The sequence below is a fragment of the Pyxicephalus adspersus genome, chromosome 4 (assembly GCF_032062135.1).
Source record: "Pyxicephalus adspersus chromosome 4, UCB_Pads_2.0, whole genome shotgun sequence".
NCBI lineage: Eukaryota > Metazoa > Chordata > Amphibia > Anura > Pyxicephalidae > Pyxicephalus > Pyxicephalus adspersus.
The window spans coordinates 143,467,094-143,482,671 of record NC_092861.1 but is presented as its reverse complement, the minus strand read 5'-3'; the positions used below and the strand labels follow the sequence as shown (position 1 = coordinate 143,482,671).

The 15,578-nt window shown below is 38.7% G+C and overlaps 1 protein-coding gene across 4 annotated transcripts in view; it reads left to right on the top strand.

The window, feature by feature from the left end:
• Positions 1-15,578, top strand: part of USH2A (usherin) — a 371,236-nt gene that overhangs the window by 219,616 nt on the left and 136,042 nt on the right. For all 4 annotated transcript variants that reach the window (XM_072409865.1, XM_072409864.1, XM_072409867.1 and 1 more), the window contains 2 exons: positions 329-471; positions 10,711-11,339. In XM_072409865.1, the coding sequence (XP_072265966.1) occupies positions 329-471; positions 10,711-11,339 (772 nt within the window). The remainder of the gene's footprint in view (positions 1-328; positions 472-10,710; positions 11,340-15,578) is intronic.

The following is a 15,578-nucleotide window of genomic DNA, read 5'->3' as shown; positions in this document are numbered from 1 at the left end:
ATATTTGTATATACATCAGTTATTTCAAAAAACAGTTTCCCAAGCCATATCTGATAAAACTGATTGAACATCCAGGACCAAATCCAAAATTATGAATGAGTTTTTCCCTAGCTCATAAAAGTGAATGTGTGCAGATCATCAGTTTAATAATCCATAACAGTTTTACCCATATGAAGTACGTTGAAGATCCTGCTGCTAATAAGAGGAGGGGAAACCTAATGTATCTTTGCATTTCATTGTGAACAAATATTTCAGGCTGTAAAAAAATACTGAACCTAAACACATAATGATATTTTTCATGAATATACCATGTTTTCTTTCTTTATAGTCTGTTTACAGGCCCTAGTGCTTCCTTAACCTACACCATTAAGAATCTTCGTCCATATACAACCTATGAATTAAGGATTGCTGCCTTCAATATGTATGGGGAAACTTATAGCGGATGGGTCAATATGTCAACAGAACAAGACAGTAAGTATATATTCAATGCCATGTGCCATGTGATAGCCCCCAAGAGTTTGTATGCATTTCTGACAATGTCTTGGCATGCATCTGGTTAGATAGAAGTTGGTGCCCTAGGGCGGGGTCCCCAAGGTAGGTAGGTCCCCAACCCCCGGTCCGCAGCCCACTAGTGGGCCGCTGTCATCTGAAAGCTGGGTCGCAGGAGCACGGAGACCAGCATTGGACTGGGGCTCTGGCCGGTGCACCCCCAAGTGGGGTGAGAAAAATGACCCGGTTGGGGGGGGGGCCCACCACCCAGTTCCACCGACCTTGTCCCTAGTATGGAATGCAGTTTCTGGACACAACCCGCCCTCTCTCCCATCGCTGGCTCAGACCTGGGGGCATTGGAATAATGATGTCACTTCCCCCTTAAGTGACACACGCCTCCATGCAAATGCACGGTCCGGAGTCTGTGGATTTAGTGGTCCGTGAGCTCCAAAAGCTTGGGGACCACTGCCCTAGGGGATCTCCTCTTAGTCCTGGGTCAGAGCATCCATAAGTTCCTGGACAAACTGTGCTTTTATATGCAAAAAGAAGCAACTGCAGAGTTTGTCTTGATCATTAAAGAGTTACAAGAGGCTGCAGAAAGAGCTCAGTTGTTAAGATCACCCAAACCTTAGCTGTGTTTAGCAAAAGATTTCTTCTGCAAGTCATGCAAACCGCCCCTCCCCCCATCCAGCCTTCGTCCTGCACACTAGCGAGCAGGGAAGCCCCATTGGCATCTAGGAGTCGTCCATATGTCAGATGTCCTTAACTCGGGGACTTCCTGTATATTTACATAGGTGATTATACATAAAAATATATTGTGCTTTTTATATGTTGCCTTTGTTTTTTTCTAATGGTCTACAGTAAAAAAAATGAACTTTATTCAGGCGTATAAAAGTTTTCACTATTTTTGTTTTCTGTTTTCCGGTCAACAGGTAAAGCCCTGAGCGTATTTACCTATCCATTTAAATATTTACCTCTCTATCCTTACATACTGGAAAAAAGAACTGTTTACAGAACTTAATACCACAAGGCAAAATTTATTCTTGCAACTGAGCAGTGCAGAACAGTGACCCTTTTCTAAAATGCTGCTACCAGGGCCACCAGTATATGCAGTAATACTGAGTTTTATATATAGAATAGTAAAAAATTTAGAAAATGTGAAAACAAAAATTATTAAATTGTATAAATTGAATTAAAATCCATTAAAGTTCTGGTAAAAGTAAAATCACTTGTAAAATCTGTCAATACCCACCAGGTGTGAACTGGTGACACTATTTTTTTTCTGAAAGAGTTACGAATTGTAACCAATATGAAGCTTAACGCTTTTCAATAAACATATGTCAACTACATTTTTTGAAAGTTTTATCGCAAATAAAGTTTAACTTTCAAGTTCTCATTCAGAAGATATTTTATAGGCAATTTCTACATGCTCTAGGGAAAAACATAGAGTAAGACGATTAGATATGGACTGTAAAACAGGTGTAAACAACAAGGGCATGAAAAGGGTGTCTTTTATCTCTACTATACGTACCAACTCCACCAACATTGCAGGCCTGGTATGTGGTAACACAAAGTAATCAGACCTAAAGCAAGATTACAGTGTTGCAGAGCGGATGGAAACAATTTAGAAATATTTTTACCTTTTTAAATATATACCAAGTGAAAAATGAGCAGTTTTGATGTAGTTTGGTTGCCAGACATTGGACCATATTTATTGAAGCTCTCCAAGACTGGAGAGGATACACTTTCATTAGTGAACCTGGGTGATCCAGCAAACATGGAATGGATCTGATCCAGGATTGAAAACATTTGCTAACAAATCCATTCCAGGTTTGCTGAATCACCCAGATTTGCTGATGAAAGTTTCCCTTCTCCCATCCTGGAGATCTTTAATAAATAAGGCCCATTATGTGAAGCCAGTAAAATTAATGGGCATTTGAGCATACATTTAAGCTAATATAGACTGAAATTTCAATCTACATAGCTTAATCCAGGTTCTCTGCAAGCCAGCGCAATCAAGTTCCTTCACATCAGGCAGGTTTGAATCAGATAGCTGTGAACAATTTTAGTAGCATATTGGTTTAGTATTTACTTTTGTATTTAGTGCATTCAGGACTAAAATAATTTTTAAACATACTTACTATTAATTCGTCATGCAAATGTTGAATATGATTTTTTGATTACACCCTTCAGCCAGCAGGTGGAGCTCTAAGCAGCATTTCACATGTTTTCCAAGTTATCCTAAGCTTGGCAAATATCATGGATCGCTCAAAGCCATTGCTACTGTTATTTTGGTTGCTTTGATATCAAAATAAATCTCAAGTGTGCTGCAATCCTCCAACTACGTAAGTTTGCTATTGAACATATAGGTGAAGACGAGACCTAATGTACCATGGACAAATTACAGTTAAAGTTGTTGGCTTCAGTAATATTATATATGCTTAGTACAAATTGAAAGTGGAACTAAAGTCCACTTGAAAAATTTGCCATCAGTGGGGCTTTAGAAAGGGATAGGCGAAATCCCTTCTTCAGTAAATTTTCATACCTACCTGATCTTTGCCTATTTGTCACAATTTGCAGCTCAGCTTTGGTTTCTAAGATACATGGCACATCCTGGCTTTCCCTGGCACTGAGTGAACTCTCATGCACCACAGGAGTTATGTCATTTGGGCCCGGCCAATGAAGATGGCTGAAGAATGGATTGCAGAAGAGAAGAAGGTATACTATGACAGTGCCTGCAATGGAATGGGGACAGGTGAGTATTCCCTGGGTTTAGTTCCACTTGAAGGCAGAATTTCAATGGTGGTAGATACTCTATATTAGGGTTTGTGTGCTGCTTCATGGCCTCTTTTGATATTTTTGTTGAATGACAATGAGTGAACAAACACATGTTCTTTTATCTATAGCCTGCAAATGTATGCAGTCCATTAGTCCCCACCTGCATCTGAAAGGGGTTTGATTAAATTTAGCTCTACAGTATATCCAGATCCTGATAGACCTTTGAGTAACATGTATTCCATACTGTACGTGTACTGTTAGGGTACATACCTGCATTAATACCCAACTAAAGCCAAAATTAAACGAAGCAAATTTTCAAATGAGTCATGTTGATTAGTGTATATTATAAGTATTACCTATGGAATGTAATCTTTTCAATTCAAAAACCCATTAAGAAGTTGTCCCACTTGGTTGCTGTGCACCAGCCTATACTTAGAGACCTCTAATGACTTTTGGTTTCCATTCAATAGATTGAGTTTTTAAATTCTTTAATAAAGGCCAGCCATTGAAAATCTGTCTTTGTGCACTGGTCTTGCATCTGCCCCCTGTAGTTTTTTGCAGGCAACTTGTAGTAGGTGGGCATACTGACCCCTTCCTATAGCCCTGCTCTACACAGACTACATACAGCACAGTGATATCATTACTTTACAGTACTCTTTATACTTGACTATAAACCAAGATTTTTTTTTGTTACCTGCAATTTAAACTCAGGCTACTAGAAAGTGTTGTACCATCATATAAAGTGTATAACAAACTCCCTGCATCTGACAGAGTTGGTAACACTTTACATGAGGACACAGCGCTATCTACCGGTGGCCAACAATACATAGAATATTTAGGAGCAAATGACCCACTCAAAAGTAGGGATGAGCGAGAATGCATCCGGGAATTCTTGTGAAAATCTCCTCGAAGTTCCGATGGGTCCGCAAAATTTCGGCGAAATTTCGCGAAACCATCGGAAATCCAGGAAATCACTATAGGAGGATTACCGTGGCTGCATTCATAAATACAGCCATGGGAATCCTTCTGTCATTGAGCGATCCCCAAAGCTCTATCCAGGAACACATACCACAGGGCTGCAGCAGCAATCCGGGGAGCAGAGCTGACGACAGCAGCAGCTGGTCTTGTAGATCCCAAAAATTCAGTCTTGTCGGCCGAATTTACAAAGGCCGTTCTCGCCTACATGTTTGGTACGCATGAACGGCCCAATTCGCCACGAGACCGAATTTGATTCATTCGCTCATCCCTATTTAAAAGTACAAAATACTTAAGCCTGTCAAACACAGAGAAAAAAAGATATACTGAGCCCTGATTTTATTTTTTTACCCTTTTTCATAAAATAAATAGCAAAGCACAGATGCATTTATTCACATTCAGTTTATTGGCATTTATGTTTTTTACAATTTAATGTTAGCATTGACAGACTTTATGCCCTAGGTTTATACTCGAGTCAATGTAGTTGTCCTGTTTTATATTAGGATCAGTTTATATTTTGATCAGTGGTTTATATTAGGATCAGTTTATATTTGAGTATATACAGTAATAACTCTGAAAGACAATTCATACTTACAAAATGGTTTATTATATATATTATATAGTATATTTAAAATGTTGTTGTTCTCAGAGTTCAGCTTTAAGAAAACAGTTACCCCCACTCCCCACCTTCCTAAAATGAAGAAAAACAAAGGTAAATAAGTATGGTTCACAATGGACAGATAATCAGGACATATTTATTACACTTTTCCCCTTCATTTCAAGTACAGACTTCAAAAGTAGTTGAGCAAAATAGCATGCCATAAAAAAGATAATTTAATTTGCAGAAATGAAGCAATCTCCTTTTATTAACGATGGCAGTCTCAGAATATGAATGATTCTTTTTTTTTTATCTTGTGTGGCGGGATAAAGGAAGAATAGAAAGCTGAACCTTTATCGATAATTAGTTGTACAAATAATTGCTTGGAAGCCGAGGACGATCTGTTATTTTTCTCTTTGGTACGCGCTCCATGCCGTGTAGCTGTCATCCTTAGCTGTCTTCCATCCCGCGACAAGACCATTGACAACATGTTATATTCTACATTGATTTTACAGTTAAGGACTTGATGGTGATATATAGGGATTTTAAGAATTCAGCTGAGAGGCTGACTTTTGCCTTTTATCATTCCATTAAAATTTTATAACCATCTTTTTCATGTCATCTCACCCATGAATTCTTACTTTAGAAAGTGATAGCTACCGCGGTGAACATAAGTTTTCTCTTGTTCAAAGCTTCTCATTGTATTAGCCAACTAGGTCAGTTACAGCCGTTCCTTGTGTTTTACATAATTGTGTTGACCTGCACAGGCAACTCTTCATGTAAAGTGTGTAAAGAGGGGAGGATTGGCTTGCTAGTTAGGACTGCAGAGAATAAAACTGCTGCTTACTGCTAACTAAAGCTGACCATAGACGTGAGGGTTTTTTTTTTAGGTCCTGAAATAAACATAAAAGCTTATACTGGCTAGCCACTCATGTTTATTCTCTGAGCTGGTTCCCCTCTCTTCTAGTCTCATCTTGACAGAATACCAGAGTATTTAATCTGTTTCACCATTTTTACCCCTTTTTAACAAGGGTTGGCCAAGTGGTGTGCCTAGAAGTCTACAGACATTTGTGGTTGTCCATATGGTGTTCATCTCATGTCTATGGCGTAATAACATTTAAAGAGAACCAGTCACAGTTGGATGAATACAATAATTTGAATATTTGCTTTTAAATAAGATGCTAAACCAGCTATTGTATCATAAAAGGTTTGATGTGGCAATGCCATGGTCAATATTTTTAAGCTGCAGCTTTCATTTAATGCAGAACTAAACTCGTCGGTGGGTGCTGAGTTTCTGCCATAATCAGCAAGTATGCAAAGCATACCTGATGATTATGGCATATACTTACCTTGTGCTGTCCCAGCAATGACAGGTCCAGGACCTGGGCACCAACATCTTTACCACCGGCACCACAGTGGACTTTCATGGAGACGATAGTCCTGTAACGTATGCGGAGGAGTTACATTACCTCCAGTAGCTTGCTCTATGTGCAGCAATACATGCACCATGTACTTTAGAGCAGAAACAATAAGCCATCAGGAGCCAGGGAACTTTTGTCAAATATTACTATTTACTTAGAGCTTTCTTGATTCTGTTATAGGGCGATGTTTTATCCCTGTCTCTTATTTGTGCTTCTGCATTATCCCAGTCTGATGCAGGGTTTAAATGGAGACTATGGATGTTTCAGAGCAAATTAGACAGGCATCGTCTGTTTCCCCAATGGTCAGCCAAGGTCTGACAGTTGTCAAAAGATCGCCTGATTGACATTTCATACTGTTCACCCAGACTGGGGAACAATGTCAGGCAAAAGGCAGGTCATTATCTATAAGGTTTGGGCTGAACATTCACCCCCACACAAGCTTATATGTCCTAGTATCCATAGGTAGCATTAAATATTAGGAGCAATTATGGTTCTTTCCAAAATGGGTGTCTATACTTATTTTTGCAAAAACACAAACGTTAGTTAAACTTTTCAAAGTGTACCTGTTAGTTTTTACATAAATATCTGTAGACTGGCTTTTGTAGTTGTAAGATCTGGGCCTTAGGCTACGTATACACGTGCAATTGTCATTAGAAAACGAACGATTAACAACCAATCACGATTATTCACAAATATTTTGAACGATCGTATTGAGTACTATTCTGTACATGCTGAAACGATATGATCCTTCAGATATAATCCGCCAATAATGTACACACACTAGATACGACCCTTTGAACGATGCAGGAAGTGACGTGTACCAGGGAAAGTGTACACACAATAGATAGTGAACGATCGTCACCCAATCCGATCCGTTTCCAACGACATTCTTCGTTCATTCGTCCAACGATAATTATTGCACATGTGCACGTAGCCTTGCTCTTCAACTTCCCTTCCTTACCCCTGCCAGATCTGAAGTGATAGACAGCATTATTAACTAATAGTTAGGTTCAAAATGTTGGCAAATCAGAGTGGAAGATTACAGGAGCAGGTCACTGGTTTCAATAATGGGTATTGGAAATTTCACCATGTGAATTTTGAGTTACCATGTGAGTTACCATGATGGCACTTGGAGGTGTTTTCTATGGAATATAAGTGGCAATATTCTTAGTAATTGTTATAACTGCAGGTTGCTTTAAAGTGGACCTATAATCAAAAAAGCACCACCCCAATAATTTCCCATATAACTTCAATTCTTTTTTTTTTGCTGCAGAAATTTGTGCCCACATGAATTTGATTCCACAGCCTTGTTCTGACTAATACAAACTGCCCTTTTAAAGCGATAAATGTTTTTTTTTTTTAATTTAACAGAATCTCTCCTTAAGCTTTAAATTACATCTACATGTAAATTACATCTATTTGTATGTATGATCTTTTTTAATGAATATTATGAAAGTGTCCTATTGTTTTGAAAGTCATTATATGTACACTTGTGCACCAATGTTTCTCATAGCTATCAATTTGACAGCTGTAGCCTTCATTTATAAATTAGTGAGTACATGCAACCAAAGTTTTTGCATTTATGCTACTTCCAGCAAACCTGCTTTTGTCAAAAAAAATACAGGTAAATAAAGAGTTAAAATAGGTTTCAGTTAAATTACATGAAACAACTGATGTGTTGCAAAGTTGCTAGTCGCCAAAATGTAGGTACATCATCCAGAAAACTGAAATAGAAAACTGAAACATTATTTAAAGCTGAACCGGCTAAGCTAAATATACAACTGCAATACATTCTGTATACAAGAGTTGATAACTGGACAAAGCATTTGTATTCTAACCACCATATCCTGCGATTTATACAGCCCTGACCTGATTTTCCTGTGCTGAATTAGGTCTCATCCTTCCACCAGCCTGTTACTGGGTAGTAAAGGAAAAGCAGAAGACTGCTGAGTTCCTATTTATGCTCTAACCTTCTATCCTCACATTCCAAATAGATTATGATCAACAGAGTACTACTGCTTGCTCTCTTTTGTTTTAGTTCTGCAAGACCCTGCTACTAAGTTAACCAGAACTTTGGCAAACATTTGCAATTCAGACAGATGATGACCTTTCTGCAATGACTGTCTTACCTGCCTGATTGCAATCCAGCTGTCAAATTTTGCTGAGCTTCACATGAGCAACTCAGCATTGGGTTGACAGTGGAACTCAATAATCCCGGCTTCCCTTGCACATACTGGGAATGAGCGAACTCCCATACGTCTGCACTAGAGTTATGTAATCATGGCCCAGCAAATCAAATTGGCCAAATATCATCTCCTGAAAAAAAAAATGGATAATAATGATACCCTGCAATGGAACGGGGATAGATGAGTATCTGCGTAGTTCTGCTTTAATTTAAGGTACAAAGGTATACCTGTCTTCTAAACTGATCCCATGTACTTCCCTATCCAATATATATCCATTTACAGTATTAGTTTATTTTGAAGTAAGTTAGTAGTGAGAGTTCAGCAGTTCAAACATCTTCACTTTAAAGGGCCACATAGCTTAAAAATAAAGTTCATACACCGGTAGCCAGGGGTTAAGTAATCTGCACCGACAGTCATTTTGCCGGTCTCCAAGGAAGGTCATCCACTGTCCAAAAGTCACAGGAAAACCTTTCCTTCTAGCACACAGACCATTCCGTATTATATGTGCGCAATATATATAATAAACATTCTCAGATTCCCCATTTGACATATTTTGTTACATTCTAAACCCCCTGACATTTGAAGCTTAAAAAAACTCAGACCATTTTAAACAATTACCAAATGCAACTATATCTTCTTTTTTAAGATATCCAATAAAATCTATGGCTCTGAGACACACAGAAAAAAAGGAAAGAAAAAATCATAAATGTCAAAACTCGCTCTGGGCAACAGATAGGGCTATGGTGTTTCCCCCTGATCTGCCATAGCAATTTCTTACTTATCAGGATGTGCTTTATAACAATGGCAAATGTTCCAAAATTACAGCTGTTACACTGATCAGTGATCGAGCTAGACTGCTGTTATTGCACCATGTTCTCCTCTTGTACCTAGAGAGCAGTAAAGCTTCGATATAATAAAAGGCACCTGCATTTTAAATGAAATTTCAATTGAAAAACTTAACAGCCCTTCAAATTGCAGAATTTAACGCAGCCCAGTAAAGCTTAAATAACACTTTCCCTCCGTACGTTGAAGCATTTTTTTCCTTTTTTTTTTTTCTTTCCATTCAAGGTGACTTGATTGTGTCGCGTGGTGAAATTATTTACAATTAAGGAAGCTCTCTGGGGGGCTCCGGAGCGCGTGCCATTGCGCGGCTCCTATACGGGCATATGGCGGCTGGCTTTCAGTATGCGCTCAAGCTCTTGAACCTTTATGGTAATTGAATCTGTTAGATTGCTGAGTAGAGGAGGCATTAAAACCTGTTAACCCAAAGGTCAGGTGTGTGCGTTGTTTATTTATCAGGGGGCGAGAGAGCGCGATCGGCAGCTTCTGTCACAGTCACCATAAAAAATCACCTACAATATTAACAGGGAGTAGATAAATTGCAAAACATGGGTAAGAATTACAAATAGTCATGTTAAGCTGGAAGAAAATGAATGTATTGTGTGCAGGAACAACATACGGTGTATTTAATAAAAAGATTATTTTTTTCTAGTATTACAAAACCAGAATTTGTTATGCAGCAGAATATATTAGAGGCAAGAGAGGGATGGGTTGGGGATGGGAAATTGGAGGGCATTTGCTCCCCCTATTCCCAGCCAGCACAAAAAAAGAAATGCTAAGCTGGTGACTCTAAGTGGAGATACTTCTCGGGACTTTTACCAGAACAAAACTCATAGTCAGTGACATCTTCAGGTTAATAGATATCAGTTTCCTTTGCAGACCTGAGATCACAGCATCTGGCTGAAGCAGGCTAATTTATGGTTCTGGGATGCCATGTGATCAAATGTCAATTGCAACAATGGAACTTGAAGTTGAAATACTTCTGGCATGTTCTTAATGTGCATCAGGTTCTGATCTAACAAATGTCCAAATAGCCATACTTATCTCCTGCTTATTTATAAATTAGGAAGACACCCAACACCTGTTTTAAAAGGCATGGAGACTGGGTGGTTTGCTAGTGTTTGTGTGGTTTCAACTCATGTCCATACCAGATTCCAAAAAGGCTGGCTGGATAAGAAAGTAGAGAGGGCAGCATGCATGTGCCTCTCCTCCTGATCATAGGAGACCTCACATCAATAATCAAGGACCTCTTTCCCATGACCTGTCTCCTAAATGGTTTTGATGATCTGTAGTGGACAGCAGGGTTTTGGATCTGCACAACTGGGGGAGAGTGAGAGAGAGAAAGAGAGAGAGAGAGAGAGAGAGAACAAAAGAGTATTATATTTCTTTCACAGTACCAGTATTATATTTCTGTCTTTCACAGTACCAGGACCTATGAATCCTCCACTTCTGCTTAACTTGGAATCAAAATCTATAACAGTCACCTGGATGAAACCACTGGAACCCAATGGAATTATAAGTTATTTTAACCTCTATCAAAATGGAAGTCTGCAGGCGATCGTCCCTGGAAACACTTCCCTGCACATATTTCAAAACTTAACCCCATATACAACTTATTACTATAAAGTGGAAGCATGTACCTCTGCTGGGTGTTCCCTTTCACAAGAGTCACTGGCCGTAATGACTCCACCAGATGCACCAAGTGAAATTCCACCACTCGATCTTTATTCCGATACTCCCACTTCTGTAGTGATCCGCTGGAGGCCTCCTCTTTATCCAAATGGTTTATTAGAAAATCTTAGAATTGAAAGAAGGAGGAAGGGTACAGATCAGGTCTATACCCTAATAACATTGCCTGGATACCACCCCATGCTCTACATTGATCAAACCAATGGTATTAACCCATGGGAAACCTATGAATATAGGATAATCATGACCACTTTGAATGGAGGAAGCAACAGCAGCAAATGGGTAGAAGTCACAACTAGACCTGCTCGCCCTGTGGGTGTGCAACCACCAGAAGTAACAGTTTTGGGTCCATATACTGCAAAGGTATGTAAAAGGCTGTGTCTCTGATAATACATAACTATTTTCATAACATAGGTTGCTATTTTTAACATTTATTTAATGGAAAGTTAATGGACACCTTACCATTTCATATAGGCAACTCAACAACTGATTGATGTCTTGATGTTTAGGAGTGAGTATAGGTGATAAAGGAATCTGTTAAAGCTACAGCGTACAAAGACATTTTATGATACTTTTTTGCTTTCAACCTCATGGCAACAGTTTGTGAACCCCCTTCTGTTCCATGCCTCTGTGCATAAATCTAGCTCCCTAAAGACAGGACCTGCTGAGTTTGGTCTTGAACTCAACACTAGTGAACATTGTTTTTGTTAATGGTCTTCCCACCTAGCATCAACATCTGTCTTCAAAAATGTTCTTTTGGCTAAATGGGCACACATTGCCCCAGACATACTAAAAAAACTTGTGGAACATAAAGATGAAGGTTGACAAAACTGCAGGTTGGGTTGTTCCATATTAATGCCCATAGTGGTGGAATGGGATGTTCAACAAACTCATAAAAGTTTAACAGTCTGGTATAAACAAACTTTTAGCTATGTAATGTCAACTTATGTTAAAGCTTTTTTTACAGACCATGTACAGCTTAAAAACCGATGATCTCTACGACCATCATAGAGACACATCGCACACTCAAACTAATCAGGACTAAGAATGTTAAAAGGTTATTTGCATTTGGGTCTTAAATATGTGTTCTCAAAACCCTAAAGAAGCAGAAATAGAGAAAGAGTAAACCATTGCAGATAAAAAACTGCAGTCACCTTTAGCAACCTCATGTACCTTGCCCACATGGCCAAATCCTTTACCTTTATGACAGGCAAAGCTTAAAGTTACCTAATAGCACAGAAACTTGTGAATCCCATCCAGACTGCAGCTAGCGATTAAATAAAAAAAAAACTATCATAGAGATGGGCCAAAAAGAACATGTGGTTAGTAGTAGGAAACTATTTCCTTTGCTTCCACTTCAGTAAGGGTTTTCAAATCAACAGCGAAGAGAAATGTCACAAACAGCAATAAAAAGTGGAGGTCTAACCCATCCATGTAAAATTGGAGTCAGGCTTAGATTTAGAAGACATTTTTGTACATATATAAAAGAAAATATTACCCATTCATAAAATGAAAAGTATTTGCAGTTTGTAAGACTAACTAGGAAGTTTCCAATTACTTCTAGAAATCATCAGGAATGAAGCTTGGGGGGGCTGGATAACTACATTGTTTTGGCTCACAAACAAACTTAATTCAAGGGAAATTAATGTATCCAAACAAGAGGGATTTTTGTAGCTTTGAAGCCTCTTTTGTGTAAATACATGCATGCTTCCATGGATATAGCCTTGTACATATGCCAAAATCACTGCTACAGTGATCTGATCAGCGGTGCACAAAACATTTCACATTAGAGTGCTAGAGTTTCAAATTCTGAAGGTTCTTTTAACTATTGTGCGTATTTATAAAAAGCGGCAGTGTAGACGTTTATTGTGAAAAAATGTAGTGCCTTGTTTTCAGCATTTTCTGCAGGTACACATGGGCATTAAAAGATGTGATGAAGTTACCCTGGAAAAAGAAAAAAGATTGGTTCCAATTTTCTTTATTCTAATGAAACTGTTTAATAAAGATTTAAATTTAAGTGCACCTATAGAAATCTTGCAAATTTTGTGGCATATATGAATTATAATGCACTTACAACTACATGAGAATACTAATTAGAATGAGTTAGATTGAAAAGTGTTTTAAAATATATGAAATGCTAATTAGTATGCACCATAAGGTCACCATAAGTGGGGTGGTGTTCACCATACCGGCACTCCTATCCAGGCAACCAGTCTACAACATTAAACCTCATAATTGTACATCATCATGGGGTATGGAGGTGTGATTGTCTTTCTATATAGTTGGAATACTGAATCGATTCAGTGGCTCCAGAGTCGTTTAGTGGGACTTTAGTAAAAGTGGTCAGGCTACCGACTCCTGACTATTTGCATATTCCTAGCAGGCAATAAAACTTTAAAATAAATCCCCACTGAACTCTGTAGCTGCAGCCTATGTTGAGTAATTAATTCCCAACACAGTGGCAATCCCATGCACTGGACACCGCACTGCCATGTAATGCAAATTTATTTGAATCAGCACCATAACAGTGCATCAAAAAAAGTGTATGAACATATATGTACCTTGGCACTACAAAGCATGGTTCATGGGGGGGGGTCAGGGAGAGCTAAGTTTCTGAAATGAAAGTACTTTCTACTGTGCTGTTGCTTTCCCAATGCAGCTGCAGCTACAGAGGTCAGTGTGGACCTGAACTAAAGCTCATTTACGTCTCCTTGTATAAATAAGCAAGACCTGTATCGGCCTCAAACACATTTTCCATACCACATGTGACAGCACAGGGGACCTGAGTGGGCTGTCTCCAAGCACAAGCATTATTATGTGGACACACACTCCCCATACCTGTGGTGAAGTGGTGAAGCACCAGGGTAGCAAAGAAAAGTTAGGTATGTGCAGCTAGGGAGGAGAGCAGTTAAACATGTATGAGGCTGGTAAATCACATGTATGTTCCCCATCCTCCTTTAATCAGAATATTCTTCTAGTTTAGTCTAGAACACATGCTTACTTTATGATACAGTCCTGCACCAGACAGTGCTCTTTTTCAATCCTCAGACCTACAAAAGGGTGGACCCTTAACTTTATCACATATGATGAGGAAGCAGCAGTGGCCATGCATTGTAAGTTATGATATTGGAGGGAGAGGGTGACTGGAGAAGAAGTGGGGATTTGTGGGATCCGTTGTCACTACCAGAACTGGTGGGGGGAAGCCTGTGAGACCCTAATACTTTTACATCCACCCTAGACTAAACAAGGTATATATAATAACTGTCTGGAAAGAGTTGAGCTTCTAAACACGTTGTCTAGCTCTGCAGGGTCAATATACGCCTTCACTTGAGTAACTTATTGCATGCAATGGGCCCGATTTATTAAAGTCCTAAAACTTGTAGAAGATAGACTATCATGGATGAACCTGGGTGATCCAGCATAGCTCCAATGGATCTGGCTCAGGATTGAAAACATTTGTTAACTAATATCAAATGGTTTTAAGAAATCTATTGCAGGTTTGCAGGATCACTCATTTTTTCCCATAATAGTCTATCTTCTCCAGTCTTGAAGAGCTTTAATAAATCAGACCCAATGATAACCCTAGTTGTCTATCATGCTTGTTATCTAAAAACAATAATTTAGTTACTGTCTTGCAATAGGTTGTTCTAGCCTTGCTTCCTGCAAAATTACTGACTCAGTACATAACCATGAGGATCATTATGATAGCCACAGAAGTAGCATTTCCAGAAGGAGGTCATTAATAGCCACCTCTGTATTTCTCTAATGACAGGTTTACTTTCATTTGTATAAATTTCCAGTCGTCTGACAAAATCATAAGACCACTTATTGGCTCTGTTATACAGTTTAAATATCAGTTTTATGTATCCACAAATCCCATGCAGCATACCAACGTCGAGGATTAAGACTTCCTTTGTGCATTTAATGACCCTTATTAAATTCAAACGGATGTCTACAGGCTTTTACAACATCACTGCCCGAGTGAAGGCCATCAATTTTCAGCTGTCTTTCTAGGTTCTGTGATTAATTTATGGCCATTAAATGGACACAAATATTTGTCATTATGGTAAATTTAGTGTAGGGCATAACACCACCCATTTTGTCATGTTATTCGCCGCTAATTACGTGTGTATCATAATCATGTTATGGTGCCCACATTGCATACAGATCAGATGTGGCAAGAGTTCAGCCGAATGTTAGAATGTTATTTCTTTGTGGAATACAAGTAGTGCACGGTAACTTTTTAAAGAATATATAACTTTAAAGTGAACCTGTGCTTTTTCTACTTGTGGCAAAGGAACAAGTTTGCTGTAAACCTACTCATCTCCTGCAGCATAAAGTTACATTTCTATCATTTTCTGTCCCAGTTTAGTGCCAGGTGCTTAAAATATAGCAGGTACTTCTAGGTATGTGGCTCAATTCAGGAACTGCATTGACCAATCAACATTTTCATAGGGTAATTTATTGCCCTGCATGACACAAAGGGCCTGATTTATTAAAGCTATCCAAGGCTGGAGAGAATACACTTTCACCAGTGAAGCTAGGTGATCAAGCAAACCTGGAATGGATTTCTTCAATGTAATTTGCTATTTGTTAGCAAAT